Source organism: Camarhynchus parvulus, chromosome 1A, assembly GCF_901933205.1.
Source record: "Camarhynchus parvulus chromosome 1A, STF_HiC, whole genome shotgun sequence".
Classification (NCBI taxonomy): Eukaryota; Metazoa; Chordata; class Aves; order Passeriformes; family Thraupidae; genus Camarhynchus; species Camarhynchus parvulus.
In genome coordinates, this window is record NC_044586.1 from 10770301 (window position 1) to 10790991 (window position 20691).

General features: G+C 42.2%; 1 protein-coding gene across 1 annotated transcript in view; it reads right to left on the minus strand.

The window, feature by feature from the left end:
• The window catches only part of TMTC1 (transmembrane O-mannosyltransferase targeting cadherins 1), a 141507-nt gene that overhangs the window by 16869 nt on the left and 103947 nt on the right, over positions 1-20691 (minus strand). The window contains exons 12-13 of the mRNA XM_030959317.1: positions 10292-10435; positions 3920-4028 (exon numbers count right to left, since the gene is read on the minus strand). Coding sequence (XP_030815177.1) covers positions 3920-4028; positions 10292-10435 — 253 coding nt within the window. The remainder of the gene's footprint in view (positions 1-3919; positions 4029-10291; positions 10436-20691) is intronic.

A 20691-nucleotide genomic window follows, 5' to 3' on the forward strand; every position in this document is an offset into this window, starting at 1 on the left:
GCATATTTTCTAAGATTTATGTCTTACTTTCTTTCCCTCTGCTTTTAATTTTCAGCCAATGAATGCAGCTTTGTATGCACGTATGTCAGCTTATTTTATTTACTGATCATAAACCAAATTTTTTAAGCAAGGAAGGGCTGTGTTAAACTAGATTAGAGTGTTCCATGTCAAAACATTCACCAACATTGAGCATTCTAGCACTTTTATGGTGGTTGCATTGCTTTTTTGGCACCTAACATCCTGACCCTGCATGCCTCAGGCTCATTGCCCAGTCTAACAAAGTGTTTGCACTAAGCACAGTCAGAAAGTGGCAAGGGTGGAACCTGCTATTCCTGCCAGAGTTTTCCCTCCTCACAGCCTCTCCTCTCCTCTCCTCAGCAGAAACAGAGCTCCAAGTTCATCAAGGCTAGATTCTCATTAACACTTAATAATGCCTCTCCCAGACCTTCATGAAACATTCATCAACCTCACAAAACTCAGAAGACTGGCATAAAAAATGTATGAGATTTTTATGATATTAAAAAAATTATGCGTATGAGAATCTTTCAGTTGAACTCCAGGGTTTTAGGTCTGTTTTTTATAAGGCTCAGTTTTTCAGTTTGGTTATGCCTGAGTAGGCTCTCCTCTGCAGCTAAGTGGGTTATAAAGTTTCCTTTTCTAAGAAACACACACAAAATCAGGTGAAGCTAGGGTCTGAGAAGAGCCACCAAGTAGCACAAAATGATGGATGAAACTGAAGCTGGGAAAACAGGAAACTGTGGGGAACCAGTGTTAGAATGTTGTGAAAACAGGCAGCAAAAATGTTTGATTTCTGTTACCAGCACCACACAGAAATCAGGAAAACTGCAATACATTGCAACTGAGTTACAGTTCCAAGCAGAAAGAGCAGCCAGAAGGGCATGCATTTATAAAAGGCACAAACAAGCCAAGCTGTTCCATACAATACAGCAGTGGTTTTTTGTCAGCTCTGGCTTCAGAATCAGCTATCAAGGAGAGAAAAGGGCAATTACATCAAGTTACAGGTTAATTCCCTGGCATCTGAACCCTTCCTCTTAGCAGCACTTTTTACAGGCAGAGAAGGCAAGAAACCATAGGGCCTATTTCAGATTCATCCCCATTAATATGGGGGGAACATGCTGTGCATGGCTGTGCACCCCCCAAGACAGTCCTGGTGCTATTTCTCTGTGTCCCTTTTAGCCTTGGAGCAAAGCTGGAGAATCAGAAGTTGTCATGGGCATCTCATGCAACTTTAACATGGTATTTAACATTATTATTTAACCCTCTTTCTATCACATCCCAGCAAGATAGACTGTCACCATGATATTTTCTGAAAAATCTCCAAGATTTTTTCTCCTGGCAAGATGAGAAGCTTCAGCCTCTACCTGTTTTGCTGCTTTGGAATGTGATTTGGAGAATTGTTTAGCCAGCATGTGAATTGTTTTAACTTAATGACCAGTCCCAGTCCAGTTGTGTCAGGACTCTGGTCTGTCATGGGTTTTGATTAACATTCTTGTCTAGTCTTCTGATGTCTCCTTTCTCTTTCTTTAGTATAGTTTTAGAATAGAATAGAATAGAATAGAATAGAATAGAATAGAATAGAATAGAATAGAATATCAAATATAGAATATCATATAATATCAAAAAATAATAAATCAGCCTTCTGAGAAACATGGAGTCAAATTCTCACCTCTCACCTCGTCCTGGGGACCCAACACCACAACAAGGGATCCAATGGTGCCTTCCCCAAAGCTCCACTGTGATGCCACCCTGTAATGCCTGGCCTCACAGATACCCCTACAGCTGTCACACAGGCTCTGGGCCACAAGGAGACACAAAAATACTCCTTGGAACTTTTAGCCCTTTTGAGCTAAGTTTTTATTGCTCAGACAAAGAGGAAAACCCAACACCGAGAAAATAAGCTCCTGTCATCATCCTTTGGGCTGAAGATGCCAGAAGTTCTGCCTGTACCCCTGGAGGGTGTGATGCTGCAGCTCCCAGGCACAGGCTAACTGTAGGACAGACCCTCCTGTGGTCAGTAGGATGGATGTGTGAGGCAGGAGGTGCACAATCAAGCAGGCACCTGCTGTGGCTGAACGTGAGAAAGTGTTAAAAGTCTGCAGAAAAATCGCTGTTTTCTGAGAAAATTGTACCAACTATCTTTTTTGCCTACCACTTACTCAAGTCACAAGAGGATGAACAATCCATATGTAAGAGAGATGAATTATTGCTGGACTTATTAATGGCATTTGCTTTGGGCAGAAGGTCTCAGGACTCTATAATAGTTTTATTCCCCTGCTGACCTCGCAATCAATCGTTGTAATTAATAATTTCAATTAATATTAAAACCAGGTAATAGCGCAGAGGACTCATTTCCTATATTTGCAGGAGCCCATTGATGGGCTTATGCAAAGCAGGGCTACCATTCAACAAGGCTTGTCTTTAAATCCATACACTGTATTTCGAGATCCCTGCAGATAATATTGATAATATTTGAAATTCTCTTAAAAGTGAAAATAAAATAAAAATAAAAGGGGGAAAAAATAAAAGGGAGATATTTGAAATTCTCTTAAAAGGGAAAATAAAATAAAAATAAAAGGGGGAAAAATAAAAGGGAAAATAAAATAAATAAAAATAAAAGGGAAAAAAAAAAAGGATGCCATTACAGAGCTCCTCAAAAATCAATTCATCTTTCAGTAATTCACACACACCATAGGTGAGTTTTGCAGAGTGCCTGCATCCTTGAAGAAGATTAGACAAGAACTCTGCCTATAGCTTTGCTGAAATTCATCCCCTTCTCTTACACAGAGAAGACTTCACTAAGCAGAATAATGGAGAACAGCAAAAGATACCATTTTGCTTCGTCTGTATTTATATCTTAAGAAAGCTTCAGCACCCCATGCTATGGAACAATTAGATCTGAAAACTGAAGGAGGAAAAAAATTCAGTTTTCAAAAGGTTTGCAGAGGTGTGCTGGAGCTGTGAAGTTGTAGGGACCTTGTCATCTACCCCCAGAGCCCCAGAGTGGCACCACAGCACAAAGCGCAGCATCCCTCACCTGCTGCTGCAGGTGTGGAGGGAAGGAGAGCTCAGTGGTCCCAGTGTGGGCAGGCCTCCATGTATGTGAAGCCTCCATGACTCCTTCTGAACTCAAGGATTTTGTGCCTCAAGTTCTCTTTTCCTCTGTGGGGACAGTATTTCACCTCACAGGGATGTTGTAGAAATAAATTATCTAACTCCAGCGAGTAGGGAGAGCCTGAGTAATGAGCGTGGGGAACAGGCCTGAGAGGAAGTGAGTAATCCTGCCTGCAGAGCACAGCCTGGGCCATGCACAGCAAATAAGGCCTGGAGGCACCTGAACCACGAGGTTAAATAAAATATTGAACAGCCACTCATTAAGAGCAACATAAAGCCAGGGAGCCTTCCCACCTCCCTGCTCAGAGCACCTACCACAGTAATCAGGGGCTGTGCCCTGTGTGTGTGTGTGCAAGGGGCAGAATCTGGGCTGCAGAGGCCACCTGGTGCCTGGCAAGCCCCCGCTCTGGAATGATTTATTATGCAATCTCCAGGCTATCTGTGTAGGCGTGTGTGTGTGAGGGGAAGCTCGCCTCTCCTGCTGTCACAACATCCAAGGTGCCATGGATTAAGACTTCTCCACAGAGGCAGGGAGGGGATTTACTCACAACTTCAGCAGTGATTTAATTCAGAGCCACCCCACGTGGGTGTAATTACTCACTGTGGATGAGCTGCCTCCCATCCTGGAAAAGCCATCTGTAGAGCAGCCTGAGAGCTCTGTGCAGACAGCGTGGACCCACGCCTGCCACCACGGCTGAGTGAGGCAAGGTGGGAGGTGCAGGAGGGGCTGGGGCTGTGGCAGCAGTGCATGCACACCAAGGCAGAGGACCCGAGCCATCCCTGTTACCTGCTCAGCCAACAGCGAGGCCAGGCTTGAGTAAGCATCTGCAAACTCTGGGCCGTACTTAATGGAGTCCCGCAGCAAGATTACAGCTTCCTCCTTCTTCCCTTGGGACCTGCAGGAAGGAGAGGAAAAAACCAGAAAGGAATATTCCTGTAAGCACTTGTTTAGGTTATCCCACTGATTAACTACTTTAAAGAGAGTGGAAGTGCCCGGCTTGCCCTTTTCAACAAAGCCTAAATGATTCATTCACGCCTCCTCTCCACAATGTGAGCACCCAGCATTTCCCCAGGACAGAGGCTTTAATGAATCAATACAGTTAAGTATCTGGAGGGAGGGCACCGAGAGGATAGAGGCACTGTGATCTGGGAACAGGACATTCCCTCTCACTTCAGTAGGCTGGAGGCACTGAAATCCTTCATTTCTTTTACTAAAACCTTGAGGAGTCTCTGCAGTTCCTAGACAAGTGCTCTTACAGATCCACTTGCAACTCCATTATTTTGAAATTAAAATATCTCCAAGTTAAATCTGCCTGGGATCTCTAAATAATTCCTTAGCAAGTCGATGATTAGGCTGGAGGAGTTCTGTCCTTCAGATCCTAAGGATTATGAACAGAGACAGCTGAAAGATGGCTGTGCTGATGTTTTTTTCCTAGCATTGCTCTGCATTTATTGCTATGGAAAATGGAAAATGTTTCCCTAACAAAAATCTTGGGATGTTTATTTATTTGAGCTACCATTTCTCTCCTTTGAAAAATGAGAAGGTTTCCTGAACAAACATCTAAGGATGTTTAGCTGGGCTGAAACAACATTTTTCTTGTGCTGGGCGTACAAAGAATATGAATAGGAGGGCTTAGAAAAAGAAACAAAGGGCTCTGGGGAAACAGAAAATATGTGAACACCTTGCTGCTTTGGCCTTAGATTTCATCTGAGTGGCATGGTCAAGTAACCAGATCTTGTTTATAAGGTGCAAATTTCAGCTGATAATACATGTGGCTTTGCAGATTTTTCCCCTTTCTAGTTGTGTAACTGCAAGAATATTTTGCCTGTGCATTAAGCTAAGTAAAACCAGTTGTGCTAGCCTTTTTCTTCTTCCAGTGCTGTTCAACATAAATTACACGAATGAAGCAAAAACAAATAAAGAACCACTTTTCTCCTACACTAATTAAAGTCTAGCTAGCTTGTCAATTTATAAAACTTTGGGATCCCTTGGCAGGAGTTTCATGACACATTTTTATAAATCAAAACCAGATGACTGCTTAATAAAGGTATTGATGTTTGGCAGAAAATGTAGGAAATGCCCGCTACAGAAATAAAAGGATTAAGTGATCCACTCAACAGCAGTAAAAGTTCCCATTAGCCACAAGCATTCACTCTGAACATGGGGCAGCCCTCTTAATTACTCTTTTATTCCATTTTTTTTCTCCATTTGATCCAAGAACAATGTTTGTCTCCTGAAAGCGGGGGTAAAGAGGGAAAGATTAATGGCATCTTTTTATGTGACAGACTGAATCACATTAAAAAAAGCAGATCCAGTAGTTTCTCAGAGGGCTTAGGCCTGCAAGATACCAAGTGCTCTGGCCAAGCACTTAAATGTGTACTTAACTTTTATGCATGCAAGTTGAAAATTAATTACTGGTTGAAGTGCTTTCCTGGCTCAAGGCCAACACTTTGCAGGATCAAGGCCATCTGATATAAAAATCTCCTGCAATTTGGGAGAGCACAAAGCATTGAAAGAGCAGTCCAATGCACTAATTTACCATAAACTGGGGATCTGGAGCAGGAATAGTTAGGTAATGTACATCTCCACTGTGATAGAGAGAAGAACAAATACAACTGACAGGAGCAATCTGTGACCACTTATTCCAACTTTTTACCCAAATTACCCTCTTTTATAATGCCCTCTCTTGACTCCCTCTCCCACCTGAGATCACAGCCTTGCCTCTACAAACAGCATGCTCAAGCTGAAAACAAGGAACAGCTCCTTCCACTGAGAGCATCTCTCCCATATTTTTGCAAGTTGGAGAAGCACCAGGTTAAACCACCCTGCCAAAGCCTGGCAATGCACAGGGCTGCTAGCACTGGAGCAAATTTCATGTGCAACAGAGAGCAACCTAGGAATTAGTGCTTGAAAGGACTTGGTAACTTTCATCTTTTATTTTGTGAAGTTATTAAGACTGTACTAAAGCCAGAAACACAGAAATCAACAAAGGCTCCACAACTGTTCTGAACAAATTTTTACAAGGATACAGCAAAGCCAGAGCCAAATCCTTGCAGAGGTGCACAATGACAGGACAAGAAGCAACAGATGCCAGAGTAGGAACAGGGGACATTCTGATTAGATATCAGGAAAAGTATTTTTCACCACAAGGGTGTCAAAGACAGAACACAGGTCACACAGAGAGATTGTGGCATCTCTGTCCTTGGAGGGATCCAAGATTCGGCTGGACACAGCCCTGAACAATCTGATCCAATCAGACTTGCTCTGAGCAGCTAGCTTGATGTCCAAATGATCTCTAGAGGCCCTAGGTTATAATAACAACCTAAGTTATTTTTTCAATCTACTGCAAAAATTAGAGTGCCAGAGTTTGTGGGGGTTTTTAACCAGAGTCTCCAATGTGCATTGTGATAACTGCAGCACTTCATGAGACACAGAGTATCCTGCAGAGACCATTCAGTATCACTGAACGTCACCACTCAGTTTGCTTCTGAAGGAAGGAACATTTCACTAGCTAAAAGGTCTTAAATCTCAATACATGTAATTCCTATCTGATGTTTTTCAGATAGAAAAACATCTATCTATCTGTTCCAGACAGTTCCACAAGGCTGTGTCAGCACACTCACATCGAGAAGCCTGTATCAGAGAGGGCAGACAGCCCTTCCTCTTCTGAATAAATGGCTTTGCTCAACTGGGATTAAATCACAACAACAATCACTCAGGACACGTTGTGTGTTTCTCCACATCCAGAAGAAAATCAGTCCTTTGAGTAAACTCAAGATTTAGTGGAGATTGTTTCTAGGCATTTCATTTTCCCCTTGAAAATGAAGCCATAACACTCTCAAAGCATGTGAGGCCTTTCTGCATAAGGAGCAGGGTACTGGATATTGCAGTGCTTTAGGATTGATACAGTACCACAAGTAAGAAGGTCTTGTCCATTATTCCTGCAACAGAAAGCTGAGATTGATATTTATTTCACATGTTCATAATATATTATTTCTTGTCTCTTTAGAGAAATACCCACAGCCTATAAATTCATGAGGTATTCTGAACAATATTTATCTGTATCTCAATGAACCTGAATTCATACAGAGGGGTCAAATACTCAAAGCACAAGAAAGCAGCATCAGGCTGCTCTGTGTCACTGATCACACAGGCCATGAAAGCAGAGAGATTTCTTACTTTTAGGTAGACCATCTTCTAGGTCTATTTTAAGTAAGAAATCTGCCAGCATTGTTTAATTATCTGCTCTCCAATATTTATATTAGGCACAAAAATTATGACATACAACTTTATTTTAGGATATGTAAACAAAACCAGAGGTTTATTCAGCCATTACCCTGCAATACTTCCTGAGAACATTCATCTTCTGGCACATAGCTGTCTTCTTTATGTGCAAACAGAAAATGGAAACATCATTTTTCATCTACGGCTTCCACAGAAAATAACTTATAAATTCCACCCTGTGTCCTCAAAACAGTTTTTACTCAAGTTTAAATCACAAGCAATGGATGCTTAAATAGCTTATTTGCATGGAATAATGAAGGGCAGATTCCCACATGGCAATGACAAACCCATCCTTCCAAAATCCTGGAGTTCCCTTCTCTCAGCACTCCAGAGGAGATGAAATCTAGGATCTGCCATCAGATTTGCAGATTGTGAGCAGGGATGGGTACAAGGAACTCAGCAGAATTCAACTGGGGGTTCCCCATGCCAGACAATTCCATTCCATGTCCCAGTACAAGCTGTGCTGTTACTGGACGTGCCTTAAGTGTTGCACATCTGTCCCCTCCTGATCTGCCCCATGCTCTGAAGCCTTTGTAAAGAGGACAGAAAATGCTTTTATTGCTTGACCATTTATCTTCTCTCTGACATATTTTTAAAAATCAAAACACTCTTCATAATGTCTCATAACACAGCCAGAAAGTAATATCTGTCTGTAATATTCTGCAGATTTCCATTTTATTTCATTTATTACTCATATTGTACTAGCATTTAGTGTCTGAAGAATACTGGCTGCCATGTATATGCACATTTTTATAAATATTAAAGGATAATTGTAGACACAGGCAGAAAATATAAATAAAGACATCATTGTAGGAAGGGGAAATGTGAAATCTCTGCCTTGTACCTGTCTGGTCATCTCACAAGGTACCTCATGCTCCAGCATGGCTGATGTTCTTTGCTAAGCTGCTGGATGATCTAGGAAAGGTGCTGGCCAAAGGGTTTGGGATCCTGTTTTAGGGAAGACATTCATATAGGATCTGCCCACGCAGCACCTGATTACATATGTGCTAATTCCTGCACTGTGAACTCCACCTATTTTTTAACAGGTTTTTTAAAACTGAGCAGGGAGATGAAGGCACTCAGCCTCCAATACAATGAACACTACTGCTGTGCGCAGATGCACTACATTGTTTTGGAAGCCTGAAGGAAGTTTAGAAAATGGGAGCACATGGATGTAGGGAAAAGGCAGGAGGATCCTGAGTGCTTCCTTTTGACAAGCTTAGCACAAGCATCACAGACATTTAACATACTGCAAAATGTGGCACCGCAGAAGGATGCAGAGCACATACAATCCAACAGGACACACAATATCTTAGGCATCACAATGTGAAAAACATGACATATTGCACAGAAAACAAGCAGCATTTCTAAGACATTTTCCCTACACGTCTCCTTTGTGCTTTTACACTGCAGCAAGTCCAGTTTTTATCCATCTGCTGGGTCATAAGAGCCCTTTGACAGACCACATTTAAGCATAATTGACATAAAATGTCCCAGTGCTTCTTCTGGCTTAGATCCTTTGTATTAATATTTTATATTTTTTAAAAAACCCAAAATGTAACAGAGAATAATAACTAAGGCACACACGATGGATTTAAAAGACAATATGTATTTTTAAACACCATTGCCACCTAAAATTAATTTCAATCAACCAAATTTGATGAATAATACAAAGACCTTTCTTTTCTTTGCAACAAGACTGTACCACTTTCCTTCCTTGTATTTCCAGTAAAGCACTTACCTACTTTCTATTTAAGATTACTCATTTCCCATATTCTAACCTCAAACCAACAGATTTACTTGTAATATTACTCTGATAATTTCTCTGCTTCTGAACAGACCAGGGAGTTCAGCAGCCCACTTAACATCCTTCATACAAATCCACACTCAGAGTTACATTTCAGGACCAGAAAGACCAAGTTTTAATGACACAGTGCCACTTTAAAACCAGCCCCACACTAAGCCTGTAACAGTTTAACCAGCACTGTCTGCTCTAAAAGATTTACCAAGACCTATTATCAGCAAAATAAGGGCAGTTCATATCAGAAAAAATGTACTTTTACTGCTGTAGTTTATGCAGTTCTGTCAGCAAATACACCACAATATCCTCACAAAACCAAGGACCTTTTTGCTGGTGCTAAACAGAGATGTTTTACTTTTTTGAATTGAACCCTTTGCAGATCTTATCATACTGGCTTCTTGTACAGATCTAAGTTTAGTCTTTAGATGTGGTTAGTCAAATTAATTTGCATGATTATGATTGTCTGCTATTCTCCTTGCTACAGGGTGACACTCTAAACAACAACAAGTGAAGTAATGAGCTCATCAACTTGTTTTTAACTGTCCAAGGATGTAAACCAGCCTTCCCCCCAAATCCAGACCTACCTGCTCTGCAAGGGAATGAACTCTGCTGCTCTGAGCATCTCAGCACAAGGTGTTTATGTCTAAACTATACATATACAGCTAATGAGGAGAAGTGGGAACTTGAAGAGAGGGATTTTTTTGGATATGTGTTATTTATTAGCTCGGCATCTGATGCCTAACTTTGAATAATACAACTCCTTCTCCTGGAAATGTTCACACATCTCCACCAGGATGGGGATCTCAGGTGCCTAGCTGGGTTTATGCAACTCATTTCTGATGCCTGGAACCAATGAATTTCCTACAACCGGAACACACTCGTGAACAGCACCTGGAGTGATGTGGCACAATGCAGAGAGATATCCACAATAAATCACATCGTTGTGCCAGCACTTTTGGATGGCACTAAGAAATGACACCGTTTCTTCACCAGCTGGCAGAAAAAAACTACTTTGGTGATGTGTGCAGGGGCAATGTGTACAGGTGTTGGTGCCCCACCTGCACTCAACTTACTTGAGCAGGTTGCCAAGGTTGAAGAGAGCTCGGTTGTGCTGCGGGTTGAGCTGAAGGGCCCGTCTGTAGTAGTCCTTGGCCTCCACCACGTCTTTGGTCAACGTCCCCAGGTTGTTGAGAGCACTTGCGTGACGAGGGTACAGCCTGCCAAAAATGGAACAGCAAGTTACAGATGCCCATTCACTGACAAATAAATCTGATGTGGCTGACTCTGCCACCAACGCTGTTTGGCACTCAGTAAAGGGAAGAATGTCAGCCAAAAAACCCTGTTTTCCCTTAATTTGCTGCAGGTCAGATGGGATCCTGAGGACCCTTTTCAATTCCTCATCAGATTTCTTATGGTTCCTATATATCTCCAGGGCAAAATGGAACATTTGGAAACAAATGTTTGAAATTGAACAAATTCAAAACCTATCATACCCTTCAAGCAGAAGGCATAGTGACTGAAGCAGCCTGAATGTTTTTATTCAAAATGCTTTTGCAACAAGCAAGAACTGCCTTGTCAAAAAAATGTTTCCATTGGAAATAGGTTTTGATATACACAGAATCCAACACAACACAGTTTAAAATTATTTGTTGGGTTTTTGAATTTTTTTCACAATAAAACTGATTAAAAAGTGCAAAAGGCAATCTGAAATCAGCTGTTGAGCAATGCTTTCAGGACTAAGCAAAATGGTGAAATAATCTGGAACCAGACTGCTTAAGAGTATGAATTCTCTAAACTTCTTGTAGCATTTGGTTCATACAGTTCTCCTTTTATCTGACCTGTTGATCTTCACATTTGCCTGTTTCATGACATCACTGAGCCCAATGCATCTCTGTTAAAATTCTCCACCAATTAGGCAGCAGGTCATGGTCCATGCAGCAGTTTAAATTCTCAAAGTTCTGCTCCTACATTAATATTTTAGTTTGTAGGTCTTTTGCCAGAAAACTCCGGAGGTGGAAGTGATCCAGGGCTTGATGAAAGCACCCAGGACCCTTTGTGTGATAGGTAGGTGAAAACTGAGAGTCATTATGATAAGGAAATAAATTTTTGACAGATGCCCACAGAGGTCCCTGGAGATCAGCTGTGTGAGAAGGTCTGAGGCTCTGAGACCAAGGCATCTGACAGTTCTTTGCCTTAAGTCCCTGATCATGGGAAAGTGATGTGGAAAATGACATTAAAAGTAGTTGGCCATGAAAGCACAGGGTATAGCATGAGAAGGGGCATTTAAAGGTAGAAGGGATTAAGACTCTCTAGTATAGCCTGACTAAAGTTTGCAATTGTTTTTAGTTCAAGACTTTCCACTGTGGGTTTTTTGCCTGGAGTTTTTCACTATGTCAGTTTAGCCCTAGGATTTTCTGTGCTTAAGTACCATGAATAATTTAGCATTTTATACACTTCTGCAACATTTGTATCAGTCACATTTTCACTCCACAGCTCATAAATTATTTTGGCAAGGTCTTATTTGGGGGTGAAGCTGGAAGCATTCAAGGGAGCTCTGGGAGAAATGGGCACGCACCACTAACAAAACCAGGATGTTTCCTACCATTAAGTAAGAGAAAAGCTCAAGTCCTTTTTTTCACCTAGCAAATAAGGACTGCAAAGCCACACATTCGAGGAGAAATTGTTCAGGGATGCAGCCACATGTTTTTTAAAAACCTGAATCTTGAACAAAGAACATCTTAGGGCAAATGACCACGGGCTCAGTCTTGTTTCCCTTTCCTCCAATGGATTTTGATGTTGTTTTGGACCAAGAAAAAGGTCTGGGAGTTAAATTTTTCAGCCTTTTTTACTAGATGGCTATGATAAAAGTGTGCACTACTTCTGTCAGTACTCACACATAAAACAGCTCCAGTATTTGACATGAAGTCACTTGAGTTACGAGTGGGCAAAAGGATTTCAGACAATTCTTGGGAAAGTCAGAAACAGGTTAACATTTTACAGCCCTAAACCTGATGGTTTTTCTCTCAAACTTTCAGAAATTAATTCTGTTCTTGGCCTTTAGTGCTCCTGTGGCATTTTAGGCCCAGGAGATTTGCTTGCACCAATTTGGAATGGAATGAAAACTCAAGATTAAAAAAGGGAATGGATTTCACCTTTAAATTGCACAGTTCTGACCAGCAGCTCCATAAATACACTTCTGAGCTCAGTGCTAAAACCTCTCAACAGCAAATCACAGGATGCAAACACGTCTCCCATGTATCCTGGGCTCTATTTCTTGTGTTTTACATTTATTCATTACACATCATTGCCCTTTCCAAGAAATGTAAGTGAAAACCCAGAACCTCAGCAAGCACAAATTACCTGCTTAGCATCTGACCTGAAGAACTTATGAGATCTGCAATTTTACATGTCTGAACAAAAGTTACCAGAAATTCTGACCACAGCGAGATAAGGTGGTGGTGTTGGGCTTTGCTGCCAGGGTTCAGCTCTTTTATTTCTCTCCAGATATTTTATTTGAAATATTACTTTGTTATAGTGGTAGAGCAAGCTGCCACTCAACTGAGTTCAGCAGAACAACCAGGCCTAAGAGAGCATTACCTCTGGTGAGGAAACCAGAGCCAGAGTCTGAGCCCATGACCATCCATGCTGTTACAGAATCATTGAATCACAGAATGTTTTAGGATGTGAAGGTCCTTAAAGAACATCTGTTCCAATGCCCATCCACTATGGGCAGGGAGTCCTTCTACCAGACCAGGTTATTCAAAGCCCCATCCAATGAGGCCTTGGACACTTTCAGGAATGGGGCATCCACAGCTTCTATGAACAATGTGCTCCAGTGCCTCAACATTCTTGCAGTAAAGAATTTCTTCCTAAAATCCCATCTAAACCTGCCCTCTTTCTGTTTATGCTACTTTCACATCACCCTCAAATAGTTCCCAGGAGTGGTCCAGGCCTGAGCCCAGATCAGGGTTTGGTCCCAAAAGCCAACTTGGACTTGGCCACTGTCTCTCAGAGGATACAAACATTTACTGAATACTTCCAGGTCAAGTTATGCCATTTGACCTCAGGGCTAGAGAATGTGCACAAGTTCATTTTTTTATTTATTAATATGGATGTTGAATAAAGGACTGGCAGCCCTATTTAAACTGCCCTTTGTTCAGGCACATCCATTGCTGTTAATAACAATTCACTGGGAATAAAAACACAGCAGAATAGTCTTGTGGCAGGATTTATGCAGGAGCACAAAACTTGACCACAAGCTACCAAATGAAGCAACATTTACTCAAGAACTTTCAAAATGGTTCTACAAGACTTGCAGATACACCAAACTTGTTTGCTTTTGCTGCAGGTGATTTGTTGTTGTAATGGAGGGGGACACATGTACTTCTCCTGTTTGAAGTTATCAGGAGATTTGTGCTGCTTATCAAGACTTCTGGAATTGATCTCAATGAATCCTGATATTCAGCTTTAACTTGTTTTGGTTTTAAGTTCTCTAATGCAAACATTGTCTCTTCCCCATTCTTCATTCATATGAAGAATGTATTTATTTCTTAGAAGGGTTAGAAACACATACCAAGGCAGGAAGGTCTCCAATTAACCTGGAGTCTCTGTGCCACAATAATGGCAACACTCAGAATCCAGACTTTATTTTATAAACCATCACTGTGAAGACACTGAGATGCAAGAGATCAACTGTTGGAACACATCTAGCTTGTTTTGCAACTTCTCTTAAGAAACAAAGCTTTCTATCTGGACATATATAGGGCTGTGTTTTCCTTGCCACCACCACTGATAATGGTAACAATCTGCAGGCAATATCCTTCTTGCTATGCATCTGATTAGGTAGAAATTCCTCTAGGCTTCACCTAATCAAATGCAAGTGCTGCATTATTTATGAAAGAAAGCTGAATTTCATTAAACTTATTCTACAAGTAGCAGTTCATGTAAGAAATCAGTTTATCCTTTCCTTTAGAAATCAGAATAATTTTCTTTAAAAATCTACATTCAAGGATAATTATAATAGAAGTTTTGAAACAGCAAAATTATGGGAAAGCAACCTATAAAAGTATATTTTAAAGCAGATGGAGATTTCATTTCTAAAGAGAAGACAAGTGGGTTGTTTCCTTGTTGTAGAATGAATAATTCAAATGATTCCTCCAATGCTGTATCTGCAATTGTCAGAATAAATTTCAGCACCCTTCCCTTTAACTATTACAGGTATAGACTGCACAAGAACTCCTGTTAGTGATTATCCCCACTTCTTTTAGGTTAGCAAAATTCCCTCTAATATCACTGAACAAAAGCCCTACTGACTTGCCCAGTCAAGAGATTTCCAGTTTCCCAAGACAAAACCAGGTATAAAATATAATCAAAACACTGATGACCATTTATTCTGCTTTTTCATTTAATGCCACTATTACCTGAAACATGAGGGTTTTTGAAAAAAATTTGAAGGGTTTTGTTTGGCTCCATATCTGAATTACAAGACAATTACAAAAGAAGAGAAAGGGATGAAATTTGTTGTCATGACTGCAACCTATGATCCATCAGGAATTTTAATTCTTTTAATTCAGATCGAGAGAGACCACTTAAACAACTGGCAAGCCCTGCTCACAGTCCTGCCTGGTCTGGTGCCAGGGGTATTCAGGGGGAGGAAGATATTAGTGTGACAACTATCCACTTGCTCTTAAGAGCATTATGTGGTTTTTGTACAGCCATTGCTGTGTGGATAGCAAGCAGTAGGGGATGGGGCCAGGCTAGCATGCAATTAGCCTGGAAAACTACCATGGACAGCAGGGAAAAAGCTGTAATGTCATCTTTCAGGGGTCTGGGCAGCCCCCCAAAAACACTGCACGATGAAAGAGGTTATTGAAAGCAGCCCAGAGACACTGCTCAGAGCTGGGACAGCCCTGACATGTCACATGAGGTTGACTCTTCCTGATGCCCCAGCCCTACATCACTCTCCAAGGGTTGACAATGAGCCTATTGAAAGCACATTCCCAGTGACTTACAACATGAGTTCTTATAACCATTATAAAACTTGTAAGCAACTCTGGTCATCATTAACCCAATAGCCATGCCATGGCAGCAGCAGCAGAAAGACAAAAAACTGCCTGCATCATCTTGCATAATATTCAAAGGGAGCCCAAGCATATTAATTTCTCCTATAAATTAAAATAATAAGTGAAAAATAATAAAAAAATAAATTATTCAGTTGGAGAGATCTAGTGTGCCTGGTTTTTGTTAATACATCTTTTGATTAAATAATGCATTTAAACTTAGCACTCACAGAGACCATGCCACCATTGAGGCAGCTGTGGTAAGTCAGCCCCCTGTGCTGCCCTGACAGAACAGGCTGTGTTACCTCTCTGTGGCAAGAGGAGAGGAGAGCCTTAAGAGCCCTGGGCCACAGCTCTCACCACTCCTCCTCCATACAAGAGGACACTGCCCTGACAGCCACTCTTGGCTCTCCTGGTGCCTGTCCAGCCCTACCACAAAGCTCAGCATCCATGGGGCTCCCTGCAGCCATGTTAAGCACAGGGACTCAGGCCTTAATTACCCAGGCCCAATTACTTGCTGGCAGCATGGCAATTTGCTTTTAAGGCACATTTTGCCCATTCCAATATATACTGTAATTATTGGCATTGTTTTGCCAACTGAAGTAAGAATGTTATATGAATAACGTTTCTATCTGTGCCAAGTTTTAATACTGCCCATTTTATATTTACTCCAGCATACTATTTCAAGCCAATTTTCCAATTTTAATATTACATCATACTCATTTTCATGTATTTATGTAAGTTCTCAATAAAGTTCTATGTCAGGTTGAATTAAAACATGATCTGATGTAATTCTGAGACCAGTCATCCTTCTGGGAACAATTCTGCACTGGCAACAACTCAGGTCATGGCCTCATGACGGTGTGGCACCTTGTTTCAAGAGCTGCTCTACATGATGTGGAGATGTGGATGGCAGATCCTGTGTCTTCCTCAAGAAGGTTTTCAGTTTGCAACATTTAAATTTCTTTCAAGGAAGGAGTGGTGATCCTGCAATATCAAGCAGCAGCAGGTTTTTTTTTGAAGAGTTCTAGCAGTTGCATCAATATTTCCTCAAAGGCAACACCCTTCAGCTTGGCAGAAGGTTTGCGGCAGGCTGGTATTTTTTGTATTTAAAAAAGCACCTGGAAATCCTGTTGGAAGTCAGGCAAGTGAGAGATCTAATGCTTTTAGGTTCCTTTGAAAGCCTCAGGCATAATCTTCTTCAGTGAAAGCGTGACAGAGCAGCGAGACTCGCGGCTGTACACAGCACAGCCCGGAGCTGGGAATTACATCACACCCATTTCCACACACTCAGCTGCCAGGGGCTCCTGACACAATGCCAGGCATGAGATAGGGAATGATGCCATCCCAGCCTGGTGCTGGGGGCTCACAGGGCATCCCTCAGCAGCGCTGGGGGTCCTGCATGGGCCAGCTCAGCTCCTGAGGGAGGGAGGTCCTGCCCAAGAAGTCAGTGAGGGGTCATGTCTGACCAGCAGCGCCTCCAGCAGGACCTTGATCTAACCTGGGATCTCCAGAGGCTGAGGTATAAATAGCAAGTGCTGAATCACAGCCAGGGATCAGTGGAAGGAAGTGAGGCCCTGGCTTTATGGCTTCGATGCCTTGTGAAGGCTGACCTGGAACAGAGGCTAGGCACAGCTAAAGAATAAAGTGGGTGTTTATTAAAAGGCCTCAATAGATACACCTTGGGCAGCACAAGAGCCCAGCCAGGGCTACACCCCAGATGAACCCAAAATGGTCGCCAAAAATGGATGACCGGTCACAGAGTCTCACACTTTGATAAGTTCTGGTCCATTTGCATATTGGACTTAATTGTCCAATTACAGCTTCAGCTTATGAAGTCCCATCCTCCTTGTTTTTCTCTCTTCAGTCCACATTGTTTATGCTCTTGGGCCTGGAATTTGGATCATTTGTCCTTGGTCCCCAGCTAGAGAAGGAGTTGTTTTGTCTCCCTGCTCTGTGCACAGAGCTCACCATCCCCCAATATGAGGCTCAGAGCTACACACTAAAGCAGCACAGAATCTGAAAAACATAAAAGCTAAAACCTGAGGCATCAGCTTCTCCCCATGCCCATCAGCCAGGCAGAGCAGCCCACAGGTGCCCTGCCACCAGCAAACCCTCTCAGCAGGGTGAGCCTCCCAGGCTGAATTGCAGTGCACCCTGACATTGAGAGAAACTTCTCCAGGACAGAATGGGAAAAAATACAGAGAAGCTGAATAGATTTAATCTGTACATTGACAAAAGCCTCATGAATTCTTTGAGTTTGACATCCATTAAAGAAAAAATACCCCCAACCTACTGCAATATCCAAAAGCATGCCATTGAAATAACTAACCAGTAGCACATTAAACAATATTACAATTTATAAATTTTCAAAGTTGGGCAGGGGTAGAAGCCTGAGAGTTAGAGTTGAGGAGAAAAACCAGGATTTTAAGTCGAACAATATCACCACTAAATATAAATAAATAAAATCTCTCCTGCTAAACTTGCACGTTCCCTGAAGTGACCAGGCAACACGAGGTTATCAAACAGGGTTGTCTGCTTATTCTCTCACATAAAGAATTTATGCAGGATCCACGTAAGTCCTGAAAATCCCAGAAATCTCAACAGTCCCAAAGCCCAGCAAAGGACTAATAATTCACAACATGCCTGACTTACAGACAGTGTGAACAATGCAGGCACCTCCACGGAGCCCACAGAATCTTGAGGGACCTCACAGCAAACAAGAGACCATTGAGTGAGCCCTTCAATCAAACCTGGCATGAGGGGATAAAATAACAACACACTCGCACCAAAGTAGATGGGGGTGAAATCACCGAGGTGCCAGGGGAAGCTGTACAGCCCCAAACTGCACAGTTATCATCAAAACAAGGACAGCAGGCTAAGAAAAAAGCAGTGGCTGTGGGAATGAGCAATCAACCCTTGGATTTGAGGTTACCATTAGCCAAAAGTGAAAGGTAGACTTGGACATGTGCAAAATACAGTCACAAGCTTCTCTCTGCACACCCCACAGGACAATCAAAATAGATCCTCAAAAACAGTCAAAATAGATTTCTTATTGTCCCAATAAGGAAACATTTTTAATTAGGGGAGCATTTTTCATTATCCAGATTTTTTTATCAGTCCCCAATACATAAGCAGGCAGAGCTTTGATGCAGTTCTGAGGAAGGCTATGGAGTTGTCACCCTCAGAGAGGATGGGGGCTTTTCTCTAAGATGATGTGCTTGAAGGGCAGCACAAAAGGACCTGCACCCACAACAAGACACCACGGTGTAGGAAGGGACCCCACCACCTGTAACCATCAGTGTCCAGGGCTGACACATCCATCTGTCCATCCCTGCAGGCACACCCAGCTCCTATGGCTCTAAATGCACACACACTGTCTCTGCATCATGGCTGCACTTATACCAGTTCTGTTTCCAAGTCAATAAAAGCCTGTGCATTGATTGTTATTCTGTCACTAAAAAGCAGAAAAACTGAGCAGCACTGGAGCAGCCCTCAAAACAGGCAGGGATTTGCACTTTATAGAGAACAGGTTCAAAAATAAATTACACTCACTGAAGTAATTTGGCCATTGTCCCATGCAACGTCTTGTAAAGGCCATTAAGTCTCTGATTCAAATCAGAGAGCTGAAAGGGCTGAAAGGCAGCCCTTTCAGCCATCAATTACCATTAAAACACTCAACAATTCTGTCCAGCTTCAGGACAGCCACATCCCTATGCAGTGTTTCTTAAGCCCACTGTCAAAGCTCGAATCAGAACACCACAAAGATATCCCCAACTGCTTGGATATGATCCACCTCCAGCCCATAATATCCACTAACAGAGAATATCACATGAAATCTCTATGAAGATGTTCCAGGCTTGCTCCAAGGGCCTGACCTAAGCAATGTCAGAGTGTCAGAAGGGCACTCATGGTTTCGGGAGCAATAGCAGCCACAGCAAAGCAGCAAACGCACATTTTTTACTCACTGTAAAAACAGGCGAGCAAATGGTGCTGGTATTTTAATTCTTCCCAGAAATAAATCACAGATGGTATCCAAGGCCACCTGCAGTCCATGCTGAGAGGCATTTTGAAGGCAAATACATTGACACACACACATAAAGGGCTGTAAGAACACAATTTTTTTTACTGCATGGAGAGTGCAATTTAACAGAATTTAAACAACCCCAGATACCGTTGATTTAAGATATATAAAAACCCAGTAGGAAGGTATGTGGGAAAGCTTAGGAAGAAACCTGAGTCTCCTTTACAGCATTAGGGCTTTATTTCTAAAGTGTAGTGAGGTGAAAGAACAGCCTTGCTTTTTTTCTTTTCTACCCATTCCAGTGCTGCTATGAACCAATTTTGTTCCCTCAAATGAGGGATACAGATAAGCTGCTTACACTGTTTTCCCTTCTCCATCTAGCCTGTGTTTGAGTACTAACCATGATTTCATGATCCTTACTGATGCCACAAACCAGCATTCCCCATTTCCAGGCTGTATGCAATGCCCTAAGATGTATTACTTGCAAGCTCTGTGAGAGCCAGACCACACAAGCTGCAGGACCAAGTGTTTCCATGCTGGTTTCCCTGCCTCCTGGCCCACTCTCTCCTCTCTCTCATGGCTGAACAGCAGAACAGCTCCCTGACCAGCAAAGAAAACCACTCCAAGAGTCCCTACTTCCCTCCTCCAGAAGACGCCACAAGGGGGAATGGAGGTTTCTGCATGGCAGGCTGGTCTCCTTCCTGCTCTGTTTGGTCAGCAGCCTTTGGCAGGGGAAGTCCAAGGAGGAGCTTGTGGCTAGGAGCCTGTTGATGGATGTGTACACACACAGAGGTAACACTGCAGCACTCTCAGGTACACACACCAGTGCATTTATGTAAATAAATCCACAGTATCACACTACACAAGGCGAACACCTCCTGCAGGACTCTCTGCTGTCAAGCGTATCTTAACATTCAGAAGGCAAACATGAATTTTTAGATGATGACCTTTTCCCAGACACAGAAATGTAGCTTGGGTAGCACAGAACTACTATTAGCATGTTTATTCACCCAACTCCAGCAAGGAACTCAGCAACCTCCTTCAGCCCCACCCCTGATGCTCACATTGATCTGCCTTCCATGGGAAGCACTGCCCTGGAAACAAACACAGAGAGGGATGGTAAGAACTGCTTTGGGAATTAAAATGTTGAATGAGTGCAACTGTAGGAGGTCAGGCGAATCATTTTTCTCCCCTCCATTGTTAAAAGGAGATTGATTTAATTGATAACGAATGTTCACCAATTGGGTTTTAAGGCTCTGCTGTTTTTCTCTCTCTGCATGTCAGCCCATGTGCATTGGTGAAGAGCAATATAACAATCTCAACAGTGACATCAAGCACAGAAGGCTGGGGAGAAGCAGGACAAAAGCTTGGTAACAACAAACACAGCAAA